This window comes from Nesoenas mayeri, assembly GCF_963082525.1.
Source record: "Nesoenas mayeri genome assembly, chromosome: 5".
NCBI lineage: Eukaryota > Metazoa > Chordata > Aves > Columbiformes > Columbidae > Nesoenas > Nesoenas mayeri.
Genome location: NC_137548.1, coordinates 35,656,748 through 35,678,419, shown reverse-complemented (window position 1 = coordinate 35,678,419; position 21,672 = coordinate 35,656,748). Strand labels below are relative to the sequence as shown.

Sequence of the window (21,672 nt, the reverse complement as noted above, 5' to 3'; positions counted from 1 at the left end):
CTCCCAAGGCAGTGCCATTTTCTGGGGAGAAAGAGCGTTTCAGTTTTGGTTTCAGAAAACAGAAAGGAGCAACTCCAGTGAGCTTGTTTAGAATTTGCTCCCTTCAGAAGAAAACCCCAACAGCAATGTCCTCTCAGTACTATTTATAGTCAGAGAGTGATCCTGCTCCCAAATACACCTTTAAAAATGTGCAACACTTTCTCCTGCCAGCACTGGGTGCTGAAGCCGGTGAGTCCTTCCATCAGGAAGAGGCAGGCCTGCTCCGCGAGGACAGCTCAGGTGAGGAATGCACAGGGACGGTCAAAACCTGAAATTCAAGCTGGGCTTTTTCTGCCTCACACAACAACAGGGAAATGTGGTGCAACAACAGTAGGTCTGTTGATATGTGTCAGGGCAGAAGACAGTACTTTCCAATCCTTGGCACTCATATTGAGCCCCCTGAAAAATCATCAAATCGACCAAATGGTCCTTATGATAACAAAATAAATAGAACCAACCCCAAGCGTTTTTCTTGTTTGTCCTTTGCTTTATGACCCATGAAGCTATCCTTAATTTTCCTATTCCAACCATGAGAGTTAGAAAAATAGAAAAATAGAAATGAAAACTGAGCTCATGAGACAAGACTACCCCCACCAAAGTCAAGTTGGCCCTGTGTGGGTTTCGGAGCCCACCCAGGCAGAGAAGCCTGCGAGACCCATGCCTAAGATCACAATGTACTCTGCAATTACAGCACAATGCTGACAATAGCATTTTGTCAGTAAAATAAGAAGAAATAGTTCTGAAGACACATAGGGAATATGGGTGGGGGGGCTAACTAACGAAAAGAAGTAATTTTATTCAGTATTCTTTGGAGCAGTGGAGCAGGCTGACAAAAGGGTTATGGGATGGCACAGTATTTCCCTCTGCAATGTCACTGGGACACTGCTGCACGTGATTTAAGATTAATCTCTGGTATCAAAATGTTACCATGTACACTAATGAGCAAAAACTCTCTGGCAGAGTATCCGTCCCTGGGGCTCCCACTCCCAGGTAAGAAGCCTGTCTCCATGCTATTGTAGAAACTCTCTCGGCAGAGTGCGGTGAGGTTGGTGGTATAACTTGCCCCCGGTTCACAATTTTCCATTTCAGACTCGCTGTCTCTGTCTTGGTTTCGGTCTATTTACTCGGAGCCATTTCTTAACAATGTCTAATTTCCTCAAGGAATCCCTCTGAGTCCCCTCTCTTAGAAATGCTGCCATATCTTTTTTTTTAATCACTGAAAGGCACAAATATCCTTCCTGAGCTCCCTCACCATCCAGCCTGATTATATACATAGATTTCAGTTTCCATACATTTTCTACACAGTAGGAGCTCCCAAAACACAGCCTCTGGGGATATAAAGTGTGGCCTCAACTGCAGCTCAATGAGATGAAAACAAAGCCGATCAGGTACTGTTTTTACTGTTAATGAGCCTAACCAGCAGGCAGTTATTACTCAGTCTGGAAGACATAAGTGGTTGGAATCGCAGTGCATTCATTTTTTATTTATAGCGATGCACGTTCAAATTAGAAGTAGCCCTCCAGCAGCTGGCATTTTGCCAGGGCCTGACCATCAGTATGATAAAATTTGAGTATCTTTAAGATATAGAATGCCTTTGGTTGCTTTTGGTTTTTTTTAAATAGTATTCCCTTCCCCTCCTACTCACAACTCCCTTGACTATCAAAAGCGGACAATGAGGCTTAATTACTTTAGGATCCTGGCCCTTACTGAAAACGAAATTAATTAATCATTTTTCTTTCTCACTTAGTGGTGAGGTACAAGTCAGACATGCGCTAATCTTCTCATAACAAAGCAAAGGCTCAGCCCTTCTGGCAAATAAAAGAGTAGAAATGAACCCTTGGAGAAGTACCATAAAGAAATGGGCTTTTGGAGAGGCTGCATGTTATTAGCCTGTTAATCTATTAATGGAAACTGTAAATACCTCACCCAAAATCACCATAACTCTGAAGCATTTAACTGGAGAGGCTCACAGAGCCTGATATGAGGAACCCACAGTAATTCTCATCACCTTGCTAGTCATCGGTTTCCAATCGAAGCCCTCCCCTGAGTTTGAGTTACAAGCCTCAATAACTGCGTGGCAGACTTGACAGCAATTAACATTACTCAGCCGCCAGCTGGGTTTTAAAATCTCCCTTCCAAGTGATCTTGTTACGTAGTTTTGCAAACAGCCTGACAGGGTGCTACCACTGCAGAGTTGGATCCTGCCTCCCTCAGCTTGCTGAGATTTCGCTATTGATTTCAGGGGGAGCCAATAAATCAATGGCAGAGCAAGGGTAAAAGGTGCTAAGCTGCTTTTCAGAGGGTGAGGCTTGTTTCAGCTTATTCTCCTCAGTGAGGGGGCTTCAGAGAAAACAGTATTGAGAACTTAACCTTACTAGTTTCGCTGCATGTTAGTTGTATACAGGAATGAACATGACGTGGGCAAAGCGCTCCCTGACCTTCACAACCCACCGTTCAGACTTCAAAAGCCAATGAGAACTTTCTAAGTTATTTAAAGCCCAGGAATAAGAATTCTGTTGGAAAATAACTAGGTGGGGTCACACTGCCCCCAGTTTTAAGCTCAGCCCCGCCGTGCCGGCAGTTCTGCTCTGTGGTGGTAGGATTGGGCTGAGCTGCTCCGAAGGGCTGGTCCCAGCAGTGAGTCCCACCGAGGGCTGACAAGCGCATTTATTTCCTCCGTGCTCCCACCTGACACAGAACGGAGCAGTTTATTTCCCCGCAAAGATCAGGGACGGAAACGCAGTTTCTAAGCGGAGGGCCCCTGTGATGCAGCCCTGTCTCCGGGACGAAGGCTAGGCCCTCTCCTCCGCATCCTTCCCGCACCTGGCAGCGACGCCCGGGGCTCCTCCACAGCACTTACCCGCCCGCCGCCTGCGAGCGGAGAGCTGGTGGGGTGACACGGGGTGACACACAGCAACACAGCCCGCGCCCCCGAGGGGCGGGACCGTCCTCAGCCCGGGGAGGCCCAGCCCCGCCCCGCCCCGCCCCGCCCTCCGCTGCCCCGCTGCCCCGCTCCGCGGGCTGTGCCGGGCCGGGCGCACCTCCCTTGCGGCGGCGGCCGTTGCCCCTCGCGGCGCGCCCCGCCCCCTCTCCGGCCATTGGGCGAGCGGGCGGGCGGAGGCGGGGCGAAGCGCGGCGGGGGCGGGGCTACCGTCAGCTGTTCGCGGTCCGCCCGGCGGCGGCGGCGGCAGTTTGGTGGTGGGGAGGTGCGGCGGCGGCTCCCGGGACGCGGTGGCCCCGCGGGACGCCTGTCCCGCTTCTCGGTGAGTGCCCAGGAAGCCGTTTCGCCACTGTGGGCCGGCCTCTCTGAGCCAGGTCTCCGGTCAGCGCGGTGCCGAGGCAGGATGCGATCGTGGCATGGAACGGGGGGTTGCCTCGGGACAGCCCCGGCGCGGAGCGGCTCTTGCTCGGAGTTCCGCGGCGTTCCGGATGGGGATAAGCGGGACGGCTGGGAATGAGCCCGGTGGGCACCGAGAAGGCAACGATTTGCTGATGTAAGCAATGGCTAATGCCCGGTAGCCAGCGCTGCCCCTCCCGGGCCGCCCCGCCGATCTCGGGTGTCTCGTCCCCCGGCGCTGCCCGGAGTAGCAGCCTGTCAGCCTCTCGGCCGGGAGTGACTGCGGGGCTGGAGGCCGGACAGGGCAGAGTTAGAAGCAGTCGGCGGTGCCGAGGCGCGGCCGGCCAGCTTTGTTTTGGGAAGCTGGCACGCACGTGTGCGCTGAGCCCTCCCTCCGGCTCCCGGCCCTCCGCCTGTCAGAGCGGGCGGGCGGCTGCCTCGGCTCGGGAGGCTGGTGGCTTCTCTTGCGGAAGGCGCCGTGGGTCGGTCACGGCGCTGAAGTCACGGGGGCCCCGTGTCGGTGTCCCCGCCGTCTGGCAGAGTCCCCGCGGCGCGACCTGTTGCGCGGCTGTCCCAGGCGAGTTTGTGTTTTCAGATTGTGGAAGGAAGTGAAGTGAGTTGTAGAATGAGTTATCCTTTACACTGCTTCGGCATTCTCTGTTCAGCATTTCCTAACGGCTCTGCAAAAAAGTCAGACCGTATTGCAGGACGTCGAGTAAAACTCCGGGCTTTCTAAACCTTCTTTTGTTCAGAGTTTGGTCTGCCTGCTAGCTCTGCCTTTGTTGCACTTTCTTGCGCTGAATGCCCGTGTCCCATTGGGGCTCCGATGGATGAGGTATGGCAAATCTTGCTGCAAAGACAAATCATGTTATCGCCTGGTCCTTCTGTCAGGTGATCACAATCCAGCAGCAGGGCTGGCAGGGGATCATCTGTACCGGTGTCTCAGGACCTTAACTCCTTTTGGTGTGCTACTTTAAGCTATGGATGAGAATGTTATGAGTGCTGTGCCAAGATAGCACTGCTGTCACCTGGTGGAACTGGACCAGCTGTGAGGCTGGTACCTGTTCTGCTCTCCAAACTTTTATTTGGGAGTTGTGGCTGGGCTAAGTGAACCGCTGAGATGCAACAACTTGAATAACTGTAGTGGCCCTGAGTTAGAGCCATGCACAAATAGTTCTTGAACTGCTCCATCCCTTTGTCTCCTCTAGCATGTTGGTGTTGTGAGTGCTGCTCACCCGGGGGGAGATGGGAGCACCGAGGGGAGCACTGAACACATCCTTATAAACTTATTATTAATGTCTCCTTCAGGCCTGAAATTCCTCTTGCTAGTCTTCCATTCTGTTAAATGCCTCGCAAACCAGAGCAAAGGAAGAGACATGAAGAGTTGAATTTCACTGCCTTGTTTGGAACTGGGTGGAAATCCTGGAGATGGATCTCTTAGGAGACTGTCTTCCAATTGGGTTAGATGCACAGGTAACAGTAAAGGGACTTGTGGCCTTTTTTTTTTTTTTCTAACTGCTATGTTTGCAAAGAGCTCTCAAAGAATTATTTAGGGGTTTAGTGTTGTTTTTTTTGTTGTCTTGTTTTGTTTTTCCTCCATCATCTTTGTCCAGCTTTGTGCTGTAACAGAGCTCAGGAGTGCTTACTATGGCAGCTACATAAGCTAAAGTCCTGCTTTAAACACTGACACCAGCGATGTGTTTTTGTTTAGTAGCAGGGTGAACTAATGCATGGATAGTAAATGTAGGCTTTAGGGTAAGTGACTGCATTGCCAAGTTCGGGCCATGTCTTGATCTGAGAGAAGAAATGAGAAGTTGGAAAGAAAGTTGGCCCTTCTAGGGAGGAGTTACGGAGAGCTTCACAGAAACGGCTTTGCCAGCTCTTGAGTTTTGCAACCTCTGGGGTTTCTTAGAAGTCTGGCCTTGCAGCCTTGTGATTACAAGAGCTTTACTTCATCAATAAGTAATAGATGGGAAAAAGTGAATGGGACATACCATAAAGTTCAAATATGGTGGGCCAAAGCAGAGCAGACCCCAAAGAAGCTGACTCGCTATGGGGCAATTTGAAGGACTGGAGTTGCCTTTTAAAACAATGCCCTTCCAGTTGCTATGTGCTGAGGTTGGGGGTTGGCTCCCTCCTTGCGACTAGTTGTGGAATTGGAGCCGTGGGTGGGTGGACTCTTAGACACGTGTGAACTTTGTCTCCCTCTGGTCCAGCCGTCGAGGACTTTCCACAAAGCCGTGACCTCCACCACCGAGTCACTCACTTGCCTCTCCTGCCAATGCAGATGGGCAGCATTCGGAGGGAGGGAAGCAGACATAGAAAAAAAAGAGCTGTGTTTTATTGCTGGAGAAGAAGGCATTCTCTCCTGGACAACATTCTTGTGTCTTAGCTGTTTCCTCAAATGTTTCTTTACTGCAGGAGCAATGGATCGCCCCAGCTACCTGGAAGAGGACTATTCTAGCCTGGATGGGCTGGACGATGACGTGTTTCACTCTGATGACTTTGGACTTGCAGGTCAGCCTGGTGAGATGACTGCAACTGGCATTTTCACACAGAACCAGTCCTACAGCTGCCTTCTGGGGAGGTTTCAACTATTCCCCCTCACACACTGCTGTGGTCCGGGTATCAGGCATCCTGAGCAGCAGGACAAGGCAACTCAAACACTCAGCCCGTCCTCTTCCAGTCAGGATGTTATGTTGCCTTGTGGAGTCACTGAAGAGCCCCGGAGACTCTTCTATGGTAAGAGCACTCCAGTGTCATCAGCTTTGCAACAAGGGAACTGTCCCTTTAGCACTTCCCCGATCAAGCAAGGTTTCTTTCATTAGGGCATTTTATTAAAGGACTGAAAATTATTTTGCTTTGGTCCTACTCCCTCAGAAAAGACGGCTTGTATTTTCTTATCCTTTTTTGTCTACTGCAGGAGCCAGGTACTTGCTCATTGCTTCCACTGGCCTTGATACTCCCATTCTTTTTGGCTTTATTCTGTCAGATTTTATTTTACTGCTAGATGTTGAGGTACTCACCATACCTTGTATCCTATGACTTGCCTACATTTTTTTAAATTGTAGTGCTGTCTCATCCACATAGGAAGACTCCTAAACATTTTCAGCATAGAGAGAGGGAAAGGGAAAAATGTACACTTAGTGGGAGAGCTTTTAGGCTCTTTACTGGAGTTAAAGTTGTTGAATAAGTACCACGTCCATCCAGTATTTTACTAGTAACTGATGAGACACCATTCAGCTTTGTGTATCTGATTCAGCTTTAATTCAAATCAGTCCTCTTAAATGCGACAGAACTGAGCAAAGTCTGATGGAAAAGATACAGCAACCTTTAATGGGAGACAACTCGAGGCAGAGATCTTGGAAAAGTGCAAAATTGTTATTAAAAAAAAAAATAATCACTTGGCTGAACTCTAAACAAACAAAAAGGAACCAAGTGTAAGATCCTGCTAGTCATTTGATTATGAGAAGCAACACAATGGTCTGCTTAATCGATATAAACCTGCTTAAAAGCTGAGCAAATGTTTTACTGCATGCTTATGGTATACAGTCATTGTTGGGGCTTCAGGAACTGGACTTTAACATGAATCAAAAATTTAAGATTATGTGCAGTTCTTTCTTCTGTACTGAGTAGAAGAGCAATTCTTTGCCCTGGAAGAACGACTCTTTTGATCTCTGTTGTGTAGGGAATGCTGGTTACCGTTTACACGTCCCTCCAGTTGGCTTTGCGTTGGATCCACACCTCCAAGAGGAGCCTCAGGAAGGTCAGCGGGAAGCACGTGCCGAGGTGCAGATCGCACGGAAGTTGCAGTGCATTGCCGACCAGTTCCACCGGCTCCACATACAGCGGGTAGGCTACCTCTGGACAGGGAGGTGGGCGGTTTGCCATCCAAGAGGGGTACACTGGCTCCTCAGCTTTAAGCGAGCTGTTGTCTAACACAGCAGCCCGCCAGCAGTGATGAAATAGCAGGATTATCCTGATGAATTTTGTTCATGCTAGATTGCTGGCTCTTCCTAAAGATTGGCAGATGGAGGGACAAGAATGTGTGGGGTTGCATTAACTACCTGGGAAGGTAGCTGTTCTGCGTTAGCTGCTGCTATTCCAGCTCTTCCAGTTCATCAGCAACAGCGTCACTGAGGCTTTCTTCAGGGATCTCCCCCTTGCTTTTTATTACAGCTTTTACTCTTCTCCACTCTCCTCACCACCAGTGTCTTCTGTGGCGCAAGTGGCCATCTGTGGCTTGTATCAGCTGCTCATCTTGGAGATGACAACAAGCCTGGAGTCTGTTCTGACACTCCTTGTTGTCTAGGGGTAGTTGTCTGAATGTTGTGGAGTATATTTAGATCACGCTAGACTTGCTAGCAACTCCTGTCAGACAGTCCTAGCTGGTGTATCAGACTTGTGACTAACTTCCTCACAACAAAAGACAGCTGTTAAGATGCCATCAGGTCTGAAAACCACACTCCAGAATCTTGATTAAAAACAAACACAACAACAAAAAAATTCTGCTCTTCAAAGAAACAAAACAAAACCAGCACCCTTAAAACCCCTGATTCTTTTCTTCCTTGCCCTCCTTCCCGTTAGGGAGGGGTGAAATGGAAATTTCAGCCCATGCAGAGTTTGGCAGAGGTGCAAGCCCATCAAGGCAGTGTGTATCCACTTGCAAATGCAGAAGCTAATACTCTTGCTGACTTTTGAGAGGGACAAAAAGCTTCTCTCACTCCAAGTGACTTGGTGCTCTGTTAACAGTGGGATCTGTTGTAATTCTTTTCACAGGTAAGTGAGGATCTTGGTCCTGGTCTGAAATTGTGGCTTGTGGCTGAGCAAAGGTTTGCTCCTCTCTGTGTCATGAGAGATGAGGGAATTCTGTGACTCTTGATCTCCAAATAGCAGGAGGATTAAAGAAGCTGTAACAGAAGATTAGTCTGTAGAAATGTAGATGGGGCTATGAATGTCATTTAGCAAAATGCAGGAATAACAAGCCACCACGAGATTTTTAGCAAGTGTGTGGTTGAATGGGGTTTTCCCCAGTGACACCTTTTGCCAGATAGCTGAAGATCCCACTCTGTGCAGCCAGATTCTGACAGGAAAGGGAAGGTGAACCATCCCGGCAGAGGAGCCCTGGCGTGAAGTGGTCGAACTGGTTGTAACTTGACCCCATACATCTGGGGAGTCTGGGCCTTGGCAACGCGTCCAGGAATGCCCACCCCCGCGGCCCCGCTAACGCTGCCCGGCTCGGGCTCGTTGCCGCCCCGCGGCCCGGGCGAGCTGCCAGCGGCGGGTGCTGCGGGGCTCCCGGGCCGGGGTAGCTGCCAGCGGCGGGTGCTGCGAGGCTCCCGGAGCCGCGCACCGGGCGCAGCCGCGGGCCCGGGCGAGCTGCCCGGCAGCGGCGGGTGGGAGAGTTAGTAAACAAAGGCGTCCGGCTGCCCGGGCCGGCGGCGCAGCCAGCGGGGGAGGAGCTCTGCTGCCTTTGTTTGAACTGGAAGAGCAACAAGTTGTAAAGGGGCGGGTGGCGGGGAAGAGCCGTTCAGCCATTTACATTTCAAAACAAAACAGAAAAAAATACCCAACCCAAAAACTTAACCCGAGGACGGAATAGTTCAGCCAGTGGTTCTCCACAGCCTGACCCTGGGATAGGCCTTGGCGTTTGGATGTGTTAAGGGATTCTTTCTTGTTTGTCAGGAAAAGTAAGTACTGAGCCACATACTAGTGTCCAAGGCACCCTTCCCCACGGAGTGTTTTGTTGTCATGCCTAGTTCCTTCCCTCCCAGCCCTGCATGTAGGATTTCCTTTGGCTTTTAACACAGATCTCCTAGGCAGAAGCCCCTCTGTCCTGGGCGTGCAATGGCTCTTTGCAGTCCGTTGCTGAAGAAGCAAGCAGTCTGCCCCTGGAGACATGTGAACTGGTTCACAATATGTTGTGGTTTGGAAAGGGCAGCCTCTGAGATGTGGAAAACTGGGCTGTCGTTTATCTTGCTGTGAAACTAATCCCTGATTTGGTTGCCCCATTCCAGCTTGTCTCAAACATTTGGTCAAAACCAACTTTGCAGAGTGGTGTGTTGAACCAGATTTAGAGTACCGCAATGTTAGTCACACCAGTGTGGTCTTGTGAAGTACTGAGACAGAGCAAGTCTGATTTTCAACAAGCTGTGCCTCTTTTCGGAGCCTACAAAACGTCTTATCTATGAACCTGTGAAAAGAAAACATATGTGCCTTCAGTCAGAGTTAGAAAGACTTTCAGCATTGGAGTAGTGCATCCAGCTAGCTCAAGAGTTGCCCTCCCATGGCTGTGGAGTTCTGCAGGGCTCTCCAGCAGTTCAGGTATGGCTCCCGTTCTGCCGCCGCAGCAGCAAGGCTGTGTTGACACAAAGGCCGCTGGTTAATGTACATCCCTGGCTGAGAGAGGAACTGAGCAGGCAATAGCTGCTGAGCTTGACGTCACTGAGTTGTCATTGGACTCAGTTGCACGCACGGTTTAACCTCATCCCACACTGGGAACCCTGGACAGTCACTGTTATCTCTTCCCTGGGCTCCCGGAGCTATGTGGTATTTGTTTTGTGGTTCTTGGCTATACAAAAGATTTTTGGGTATGCATCTCGTAAGAATAAGAAAGTTGGCTGCACCTATGCTTGATTTTGGCATGTACACAATTTTCAGGGTTTCATTTCCTATTAATATATTAAACAGAATACAGTAGTTTAAAACCTGGCTTTTTCATCCTTAGAACAGTGCTAGAGCAATAACGCAACACTCCCTAGCATTCTGTGGCTTTCGTCTCCTTAAGATGCTGAATTTATTATAGGAAGGACTTGAGCAACTCTCTGTGTTCCTAAGTAGCAAAGCCTGCTGCAGGTGGATCCAGTTTGCAAAGGGCTCTGCTGAATTACATGCGACATCAACCTGTCTTATGTTTTCTCGAGCTCTTTAGTCCCTCTTACCTGTCTGAAGCTGTGTTTCTTCTGGCAATGTTCCATCTGTTGTGCCTTTCTCACCCTGGAAAACAAAGGTAGCGCCAAGTCATGTTTTCTGCAGGAGAACCCAGTACCTTCCACCTTCTTCTGGGTTTCGAGCAAGTATGCCTGTGCCATGGGATGTGTGAACTGCTTCCTGTGGCTGAGCTTGAAGAGTGCACTCTGAGGTTATGGAGAACAGAGCTAAGCTTACGGGATCGTCTGGGATGTCCAGGCCGTGGCAACAAGTGCCTGGGCTCTGCTTTGGGTCCTGAGTGCACTTGAGTTCCCTCGCCTTGAGAAAGGGCTTCAACTTGTGCTGAACTGACATTGTGTTTCACAACATGACGCGCTGCTAGATGGGATGGGAGTAGATGAGCGAGATGGTGGCGGTGGAGAGCCGACCCTATAGGAAAGAGCACAGGGTTATACAAGAGTGGGGTGGATGACACTGTATATCAGTATCACACCCCTTCAGTTTGTCTTGCTCTATTGAGACACTGGAACGCTATGGCTTTTTCCAAATAAAATAACTCTTTCCAAGCAGGCTGCAGCTTTGAGGGAACTGTTTTTATCACATCTCTTCTTTATGGTGATAAGATCACTTCACAGGGGATAAAATTGTCTCTTTAAGAGCCAAGGAGTGGTAGCCTTGAACAGTTCTGGGCTTGGGTCCAAGCAGAGCCACTGACTTGCTGTATGACCTCAGACAAGTCTCTTGACCTCCTTGTGCTTCAGTCAACCCATCTGGAAAGCTTGGTTTAAAAAAAGCTGAGCCTCAATGAGAACCAGATGCTGAATCAGAGCTGAGCCTTCTTGAGTAAATAAGTGCATTACAAACAACAACAAAGCCCCCTTCCAACACATCAGGAATCCTGCAGTTGATTTAGATATGCTGACCATGCTTAAAAAGCCTCTGTGGATCTAGCTATAGAAAACTTTATTCCTCTAAATTCCACACTTGGTTCAGCAAGTAGCTGTCTTGTCATCCCTGCAACGGGCTTGAGCAGCCTGTGGAGCCTGCATACCTCTATCCCCACTGGCTGCAGACAGATGGCTGGGAATGTACCAGTTTGCCTCAGGTTAATGACACTGAAAATGTCCAGGAGGAAATGTTATCCTTTGAAAGTGAAACGTGTTATGTTTTGCATATTTTTTCCTCTCTGTCTCTCATGAGAGTTATCGAGGCCTCCTCTGAGACGCTTCTGCTTATGCAACAGGGAGCCCATGTCTCCTGTTGGAAATGCATCAGTGTGAGAGAGTGGGTGCATAGCACTGCATGTTGATCATTCATCCCAAACTCTGTCAGGCTTTTCTCCATCACTTATTGGGGACACTCAGGGAATTTTTAACAGCTGCTTTTTTAAACTGGAATTGTTTGCAGGAAACTGTCCTTTATGATGACTTTACATTTTAGGAAAAATGTTCAGAAATGTTTCCTAATAATGTCATGCAGAGACTCTCAAACTGTCCTGCAGCTGAGCCTGTAGCACTGGCAGCTCCTTACTTAACTTGTACCTGCGAGACTTGGGGTAAGTGCTCTCATTCATTTCCCGAGTAGGTCAATATGTTTCAGGATCTTCTCTGCCAGCTAGTGCTTGCTGGTCCCTGCTGCTGCTGTGCAGCGGGTCTCCTCTGCAGCTCTCCCATCAGTGTAGAACTTGGATTTCCAGCTGAGGATGCAGGAGCGTGGCAAGGAAGAATACCAGGTGGAGAACTCCTGAAGTGGGTGAGCTCAGTTCAGAAGGCAGGGGTAGGGTGGGTGTGAGGTTGGGAAGACTGAGGTGTAAAGCAAAGTTCTGGCAGGGCTATGGAATGAGGGTCCTAGGCTTGAGGAATGACGTATGCTATATGGGGAAGAGGAGTTCACACAGTCAGTGGAGTCAGAAACTTGATATGAGGAAGTGGAGACAGATTTTTTGGTTAACGTTGTTAGATTTATTATTTTCCATTTTGACAAGTGACAATGAAGGAAGAGGCGGGCTTGGAAGTGCACATTCCCATATGCATACAGACAACACAGCAACCTGTTGCCCCATGCTTAGCACCTGTCCTGAAGTCCTGCCACCTGCAGAGCCGACTACATGGCAGTTGGGTTAACAGAAACTTGCTGGACCTTTTCACATCTGATCTGAAATAATATTCTTTGGTATGTTAAGAAAACAAAATGAGAACAAGAACATAGTTATGGCACTGCCTAAATCCATGTTTCTCCCAGATCCTGAATGATACATACAGTTCTAGTTTCCTTCTTCCAGAAATGGTGCAGCAGAACTGGAAAAGGTTCAGAGAAAGGCAAGAAGGATGATGAAACTTCCATATGAGATTTCTAAAAAATGGGCTAGAACTGCTAAGTCTAAAAGTGACACAAACCAAAGGGTTAGCAATATTAAACAGAAACCAAAAGTGACAAGAAGGAAATGGATAAACTAATTTCTCCCAGTATAAGAACTAGGCAAAATCAAGTCAAGCTAGTAGGAGCAAGCTCAAAGTAAATGAGGTAGTTTTTCATGCAATAGGTGGCTCTGTGGAACTCCTCATTAAGGTATATTGTGCATCCCAGCGCTTTATCTGGGTTCAAGGGGAATCACAACAAGTTTATGGCCATTGAAAGAGACATTAAATAAACAGAAACCAGATCTGAGTCAGGAAGTCCTAAGCTCAGACTAGTTAGATACTGAAAGAATATTAGGGGGAGCTATTGCATGTACTTGCCCTCTGCTTTTCCTCAGGCAGCCGCATTGGAGGCCGAACTTTTGATGCCACAGTCACAACCATTGTATATCAGTTTATTAAAAAACACAAAACTTTTGCGTCAGCCTAATCTATCCTTCTTTTCTATGCTTTTAGCTGACAAAAGATTTAAATATATTATGGTTTTGTTCCTGCTTGAAATAGGGGATAATGTTAAAAAGCAAAACTTCCTGTATGGCTCTAGCAGAGGAAGTGGGAAGAGGAGAGGGGGAGCCCAGTGGCTGGAGAGCACTGTGAGATCTGGGCAGCGTTCCCCCATGAATCCTTCACCCTGCCGAACACAGGACTAGAGTGTCTTGTGGCAGTGGGGACACAAATCTCACATATCAGTATTGCCCACATTAAAGAATGTGAAATAATTCTTTGGGACAGTACAAGTGAATTTTTTTACAGTATTTCGAACATCACCTGCAGTATCTGTGTGTGGTTTAAATGGCGTGCAGTGATGCTTTTCCTATACAACACCCCCAGTGGTCTCCGCACGCTCTTCTGCATTCCCTTGGCTCTTGCAGCACCGTGCTGGCTGTGACGGTGGTGACGTGCTTTCTGCTGGTAGCAAGTGTGACAGCTGAGAAATTATATTTCAATTAAGAAAAAATTGCGGTAATATCCCACATCTTTTTTAGTGTAGGAGACCAGGAAATGCAGGTTATAACTTGTCTGAGATCATGCAGGGATCGCTGATTGGAACCCAGTTGTTCTGCCTCCAGTCCTCTGCTTAGGTTGGTTGATCTTATTAAGATACTGCCATCTCTGGGGGGGATGATGAGATGTTTGGACTGATTATTTATGGTGAGGAGTGTGCGTGTTTGTATTTTACTCAATTAAATTTTATAGTGGAAAGGCAGGAAAGCAAGTGCCCAACTGCAGAGTCCTCCTTTGTTTCAAGCCATTGAGGAGGAATGTCCCGCTAGCCTTTTATAGTCTGTGTTTGGGTTTTTTGTTTCTCGGTTGCAGCTACCCTTGCCAATGGCAAAGCAATCTTTCTGAGGACCTTACCACAGCAGAAAGAATAGCGATCTAAAAATAAAAGCAGCGAGGCAACTTCTGTTGACTCCGATTAGCTTTTTCCTGATGTGACACCTAACAAGAGGAGGGTGATGGGGACGGAGGGCAATGGGGACAGCAGCCGCCCGCCGACGGGAGCCCGCGGAGGCCGGGACCCCGCCAGCGCAGAGGAGCGGGCAGAGGCCCGTCCTGAGCGCGGCTCTGCCGGGCAGTGTTTGTGCTGCGGCTGCTGTGTTTATATCGTGCGCTAAATTTAGCCTCTGAGTCATCAGAACTGCTGACGAGCGGCTGCTCTGCCCGCAGGCTCTGGCGCTGCACCTGCCCGCCCCCTGCCTGCCCCTCCGCCCGCCCCCTTGCCCGCAGGCTCCCCTCGCAGGGGACAGCGCTGTGCCCAGGACAGGGTCCCCCACCCGCCTCACCCCTCCGCCAGAATATTTTCGTGTAAAAACTTGCAAAGTGTTATTTTTAACCAAAACCCTGAGGTGGGCTTTAATCACTAGGGGGTGTCTCCCGTGCATGAGCAGTTTCGGGATCACCTCTCTTCTTCTGGCAGGGAGGGAATCCATGCGAAGTAAAGGTCAGCCTGTCCCAGGGCCGGTGCAGGGTGTGTGACAAACAGGGTGAGGGTGGAACAGCTCTGCCAGCCCACAGTGGGTGCCAGAGCGTAAACTTGCCTCCACTTGCTGCCAGCGGCCGTGGGACGGGTGGGTGTCTTCTCCTGGGCACAAAGATGAGGTCTGGGCATCTCTTCCTGCACCCTCGTTTCCCCACCCCCCCAGCATGGAGGCGAATCCCCCTGAGACTCTGTGCCGCAGGTAGAGAGTGGTGCAAGACCCTTATTTACTGTATTTCTGGAAAATAAGCCACCATGCCCCCCGGGGTGCAGGAGGGGAAGGCTGAGGGCCTGGGAACGCGGTGGCCGGTGGTTGCCCTTCCCAGGTTGCCGTCAGCTGGCTGTTGCCATGGCGTCTGTCTGCTTCCCCTTCCTGCCCGCTCTGGAGAGGAAGGCACGAGTGGCTGCGTGTTTGTTTTTGAACTACAAGAAAGTTGAGAAAGGGCTCACCTGCACAGCTGTGCCCGCAGCAGGCCTGGGGCAATGGACGTCGCTGTTTGCTGCTCAGATGGTGCCGTCCCCCTTGTTTGGCCTAGGCAGCCCATAAATGGGTTTTGGGGGTCTCCTGCACCCCACATCCCTCCTGCTGCACCTGCTACTGTATTTTAAACACGCATGTTGTTCATCTTGTTTCACAAAGACTGACGGAGGCTTTGAGAAAGGAAGCAGCACTTGAAATGACGCCTCCCTCTACCACAAGTTCAGTCCCACGTATGAGAGCTGTGGGGTTTGCAAGCCAGAGGATGCAGGTCCCCAAGGAAGATACTCATCCTCATCTCTGTGTCACCATGAAAAATCGTGCCGCTAAGCTCCTCTTTCGGTTTTTGTCTGTTACTGTCTTTTTTTCCCCTGCTGCTTTTACACATGCATTGTTCTCTGGTCATTAGGAATCACAGCTGGAAAGATTTGTATTTGACTTCCATTGGCCTGCATTTCTCTTTCCAGTGGGGTGCACCACCTGTAACCTCTGTTGCCTTGGGGACTGTGACTTTCTAGTCTTTCTAAGCTAAAGCATATTTTGTGGTAGCACAATATGCCTCCAGCCACCTGGCAGCCAAAACAGTCTTCAGCGATGAGTCAGCAACTGCTCATGGTGTGCAAGTATTTTTGTTTTCAGTGAATAAATAAAATCCCAACAACTTACTGCTGTTGCTTGTATTAGTCATTAAAGGAAGAATGATGTTTTTATGTGGACATATGGCATTCTTCTTCTTTTGCTATAATAGTACCATTTATGGTGATAGTTTAATGCCTCTAGTTAAGATAGGATCAGAATTTGACCCTTAACCATCTCGAAGCCATGAAGCAAAGTGAAAAGTTATCCATGAGATAAAGAAGTTAGACAGGTGTACCCATCTGTATGTGTGATAGGAATGTAGCAGACTCACATGCAACACATATATATGATGAACATATTCTTTGTTTTTTAAGGAGGGATATTAATGGCATGTATGTATCACATGGAAAAGTTAATCCTATTAATCTGTTAAACATTTATGTTCAAGGATGCAAGGAGCTGTGGCAGAGGGACAACATTTTCTTTTAAGGTGTATTACCTTACTGATCTTCCCTTGATCACCCTGTGCAAGGGCTAGGTAGGAGTAAAAAGCTTTTTGACATCTGAGGTGCTTTTTGACAGGTACACAGCTGTATATTTACAGTGTGAAACATGTATTAAGAGTTCTAATTATGGGGAAGGAATAAATGCCGGGTCAGAACTGTTTCTCTTTCATTGGCTTCCAGTAAAAGTATTGCTGGTTTTTTTTGTGTTTGTTTACCAGTATTCTGCCTTGTAGCTCAGTACCATTCATGGAACAGACTTTACTAATGTACTGTTGATGCAGAGGACACTTTTCCTGTAAAATGGCCTTTCCTTGTGACTCAGTGAAACCTTCATGCTAACGCCTCAGACAGTCAGTCTCTTAAGGATATCCCCTTTAAAAAGCAGCAGCTGCAATAGGAAATGGTTTTATGTGTTTCCAGCTTTGTGTTGACTTGTGGTATTCACAAGTCGACTTTAGTTACAGTTAGTGTAGAGGGCAAAAGAGACTTCTTTCCATCTTAGGAAGGAGCTTCAAAATGTTCATTATGTTGCTACTTCATGGAGGTGGCAAAGTGTTCATCACTGGTACATTTGTGCAGTAGTGACCCTGAGGATTTAATTGTTTTGGTGAGGGACAAATCAGCATAGTGAAGCTTAGGAAAATGATAAACCTGTGCCACAATAGTTATGAGTCTTACAAGACTGTAAGAATCGACTTAAAATTTATCACAGCTGAAAAAAATAGATGCTAGATTCATGGGGTGACACTCCTGGGTTTTCTGTTCTTCCTGGCAGCTAAATTATACCACACCAAAAACCCCTCAGTCCTGAATATTTGAGTATTTCGGTCTTGGCAGGGGCACATCTGGGGAAAAGCTACTGAAACTTGTGACAAGGACATTTTTTAGGCTGGGACAGTCCTTTTGATAAATTGTTTTCCTCTATCTGTATTGGAAAGAATATCTGCCGTTTCCATTCCGTGGCTCGTGTCCCACTCTGAATCAGTACCAGAGGAAGCAGATCAGCCCAGAAGCGCAGCCCTCGCTCTGTACACCCGGCAGCCTGGCTGCTGAGGGAACCAGCCCCAGCTTGCGCCTCTTCTCAGGTCGCCTTTCTCTTGTGCTGGTGCAAGCATCAGCTTGGCCACCTGATGCCATGAATCCGATGGATTTGGATGACCTGGTCAGTACTAAAGGCAACTTCTGTGCCAGATTAGTCCTGGCCTCGATCACCGTCCTGTTCCAGTTCACTTTGCTGCAGCAGTGTGAGGAGAGGGCGGTGCGAGCGGGCTGCTGCAGCGCCTGGGACCGCAGCACCGTGGAAGGCGGTGCTGGCTGGAGACGGACCCAGGGAAATCCAAGCCCTAGGTCTAGGAATAAAACCTGGAAATCTGCCCTCGGCCTAGTGCTCTGTTTTTTTCACTTCAAAATTAGTGGTGTCAATGTCCTTCATAAAGTGATTTGAGATCATGCTTCTTATAGGCATGAGGAAACAAGGGTAAAATAATTCCTGTTCTGCCCTTGCATTAAAATCTCCTGGAGTGTCTTAGGGAAACATTTTTAACTGGAGAAGGAAAGAAATGCTGTACCAAAAGAGTGGCTTCAAGAAGCAATGAAATAAACACAACAGAATATAAACTAGAAAAACCCCAAATTTAGAGTTTTTCTCAGTATTTGTGATACCACATCCCATTGGTTCTCTTGCAGGTCTGCAGGGCTCTAAAAGTCTTACTGGCCAAATAAAACCAAACCCCAATACCTTCCTCAAAAAGCTCTCCTTCCCTTAAAAAGAAAGGGAGGAGGATGAGCACAGTCCTTTCACTCTTGTTCCCTGAACGCGGCCTCCTTTACCTGTCACTGCAGAGAACAAGTAATCCTTTTCTTCTGAGGTGACATGTAAAATTTAGGGAGGAGACAGTATATTTAGACACCTGTTATCGTGTGTGAAAAGTGCAAAGTGGCCTCCTACATGAAGCAGGACATTAATACGGGGATTCTTACATTTGTCTGTCCTGCTGACAGCGTGGAATAGTTGAAATTGCATGTGCCAGATTAGCACACCTCATCTCATCTGCCACCAAGTCAACCCACTTTATAAAATTCCATGAGAGTTTCCATTAAAGAGGCTCCACCAGTGAAGCTGAGATATGTTTCAAGTTCAGGATTTCAATACCAATTTTTAAATATTCTCTCGCATTTCCCATACGAAGACCCTATAACACACTTCTTTACCCTCTTGGCTGCCAGTGGAATCAGATAATCTGCCAAAGTGTATTGTCCTCAGAGCATCTTTAGTATGTTTGTCCACCATGCATAGTTCGCTACTTTGGAAACTGCAGAAGAAGGCATTGTGCTTGCATGGCATTTCATTGACATGCTACCCTGAAGATCTCTGATTAAGGAGCAATCATCTGCTTAAGGTATAATAGCTTGATAAAAAACATGGTATCTAGATGTCATCAGGACAGTGTCGTTCCACATGGGTGTTTGAGCAGGTTTGGATGTGGTTCTAAGCAGAAGGGTGAGAAGAATCTCTGGAGTTTGATGAGGAAGGACAAGCCTGGTCAAACTGAGAGGCGAGTAGTAAAACAAAAAGTATCTTGTTTTTTGAGACTTTTTTTTTTTTTAAATCCAGTCCTAGGGGATAGTTTCTAAAAGGATGTTTGTTTTCACCTGTAAACCCAGCACATGCCAGGGCAATCAGTATGAGCTGAACTCAGGGCTGGTTACTTTGAAATAAATGATACCAGGCTCTAGAGTCGCTCCAAACACAGTGGTGTTGAAATGTGTGATGGGATCTGTGTGTGCTCTTCTAAACTCAGGAGACAACTGCTAAGTCTTGAGGGTAAGAATAGTGACCCACTGCTAAGATGGAAGATGAGCCCAGTTTTTCTGAAGCCTGCTTTGTGTGTACTTGTGATTCAAATGGCACAGATCTACTCACGGTGAAATATGAACATAATTTAATGAGTATCTGGGAAGACTTCGAAGAGCTGTCTATTGACACCTCTCCAATACACCAGCTCCAGTTGCTACTTTTGCTTTTTCGTGATTACATAAAGAAAGCCTTGCAACCGTGTTGTTCTGCCCTGTTGGGCTAATCTGCATTGAAACATCTTGTTCATATAATGTGCTTCAGTGCTCTTTTATGAACTCCTGTGTACTGAGGCAAAGTTGTTGGAAGCCAGTCTTCTGTTTCCTCATCTGCTGCGGATTGGCGGGGGGAGGGGGAAATTTGGGCTGGTTTGTTTTGTTTTCCAGAAATGATCAGTCCTGCTTAGCAAATATGGAATTCTGGATGAGAAAACAAAGACTGACTTCTAATAGAGGGTCGGTTATTGTGGTGAAATAGTATCCCAGGCTGGGCAATGTAAAGAGAAACCCACCTGTTTGTATGAGCTGCCATTAAAGTGCAGGAAGGTGGGGGTATAATCGGAGCCACTTTTGCAGGGGTGATTACATATAACAAAAGAAGGAACAGTGTCCCTGCCCCAAAGCTGCATTATATAGTCTGGTGTCCCCCTGAAACTCAACTCCTATGTTTCTTCCTTGACAATGGGACCTGAAATAACCTCTTGGTTTTGGTTTTTGTGTGTTTTCAAGTATGTTCTTGCTTAAGGTTTAATTGGCTCCAGTCAGTAGGAAAGGGCTCCAAGGCTGATTATTTATGGCTTACTGTCAAAAGTGGCTATAAAAAGGGCAGTATTATCTTGGAGATGCTGGGAAGGAAAATGTGGTGGGGGGAGGGTGGGGGAGTGTGTGTGTGCACGAATGTGTTTTCTTGTACTAGATGAAATCAGAGTTTTGCTGTCTCAGCAGTGTGGTTTAAATTGAAGATTAACCCTTTGACCTTCACGGTGTCAAATCACTTACAGATGGATCACCAGTTATATTTTTTCTTTTTTTTTTTTTTTTTTTACTTTTGGGGTGAAGGGGGGCTTTTAAAAAAAAAATTAAAAAAGGTTGTTTGTTCATGCAGCTGGGGCTTTTGAAAGGCTCAGAAGCCAATCTGATTAAAAACAGCACTTGGCTAAACTCTGCAAAATCCTACAAGCAAAAAAAAAAGTTTAATCCTCTTGTGCACAATGCATAAAGGGTCTGCTCTTTTCTTTTTGTAATGTTAGAGCTACAATTATTTCTGGAGAACTTATCATTTCCCTCTCTCCCCTCTTCCCTTGCTGCACCCCCTTGTTATGCTGATGGGATTAAAGTGTCTGCTCTTGAAAAGTGTAACTGAGTTGTTATTGGAAAAGAGAAGTGGTGTGTTGCAATTTTAGAAATATAAATAACCTCGCTTCAACTGTTCTCCTCCACAGCATCAGCAGAACAGAAATCAAGTGTGGTGGCAGCTTTTTCTCTTCCTACACAACTTGGCCTTAAACGCGGAGGCGAACAGGAACCGCACTGGGCAGAGGTGAGCGTCACCCGCCTGTTTCGGCCGCATCCAGTCTGCAGGGAGCACTGAACAAACACTGGTTCGGGGGCGAGACATTGCACACCGCCGGCCGGCTGTGAGGACTCTGAATTTCTGATACTCGTCTTCACATTTTGGGGTTTTTACGGACTCTTCTTTGCTGCTGCCTGCCTCGTGAGGCAGGGAGCTCTTGTCCAACACTGTCGAAGGAAAGCCAGAATGTGGGTGTGTTTGGTAAAGCTTGCTGCTGGTTCCCCGCGCCGGTGACCTCTGTGCAAGGGAGGCAGGTGTTAGACTAACAGCTTCCCCTGCCCTCTGCCTTTGTCAGTGGCAGAGTGCAGGAGTGTCACTTTGGCTGCTAGTTAAAAATGATGTCTGGGATTGATGAGTCTAAACATACTTTGGGTATCTTCCAGAGCAGAGATGTTTGATTCCTCCACAAGGAAACTTTTTTTTTGTAGCAATTAAAACATTCAAGTAGTTATATCCAGCAGGTTACTTGTTTTCTGCATGGGTTACTGTTTATTTCCTTGTACTGTGTGTGAGAGAAAATCACAAAGAAATCTGATCTCCTCATTCTTTCCATTGGGCACCAGTTGCAGCTCTCTCACATTAAGTTTTTCTTTGTCATTGCCGTCAACAGGCAAAATCACTTCAGTAGAACAGTCTTAAAATGTAACCTTCCTGGAATTGATGGTGGCTGTTAGTTTCTGCCACTGTTTGCTTCCAGTTCAGTGTTCACAGTGCCCGTGAGCCAGCATGAAGCCAAAAACCATGCAATATGACACAAGCGATGTTCTTCTACAATGCTAATGTATATGTTTTTATTAGTTTTATGATGGGTGTTTGTTTTGTTTTGTTTTTCTTTTCTCCTACTATAATGTGGTTGGTCAGGAAGGCTTAGGTCCCAGGCATCCAATACTTTTGCTTCAGGATTTGACAGGGAAATTGATTAGCATCTAGTCTGACAGGTATAGTGTACAAGCAGTCTGTCCATTACTCCCATATGTAA

At 47.5% G+C, this 21,672-nt stretch overlaps 1 protein-coding gene across 2 annotated transcripts; it reads left to right on the top strand.

The window, feature by feature from the left end:
- Positions 1-5,802: 5,802 nt before the first annotated feature.
- BMF (Bcl2 modifying factor) lies at positions 5,803-20,664 on the top strand (the record flags this gene model as incomplete). 2 transcript variants are annotated; one of them, XM_080345504.1, is made up of 3 exons in its annotated part: positions 5,803-5,893; positions 7,065-7,228; positions 20,563-20,664. In XM_080345504.1, the coding sequence occupies 3 exons, from the start codon at positions 5,803-5,805 to the stop codon at positions 20,662-20,664; spliced, it is 357 nt and encodes a 118-aa protein (XP_080201630.1). The 2 variants fall into 2 exon arrangements, with proteins under 2 accessions (XP_080201630.1, XP_080201629.1); XM_080345503.1 differs by having other exon boundaries at positions 5,803-6,118.
- Between the last annotated feature and the right edge of the window lie 1,008 nt (positions 20,665-21,672).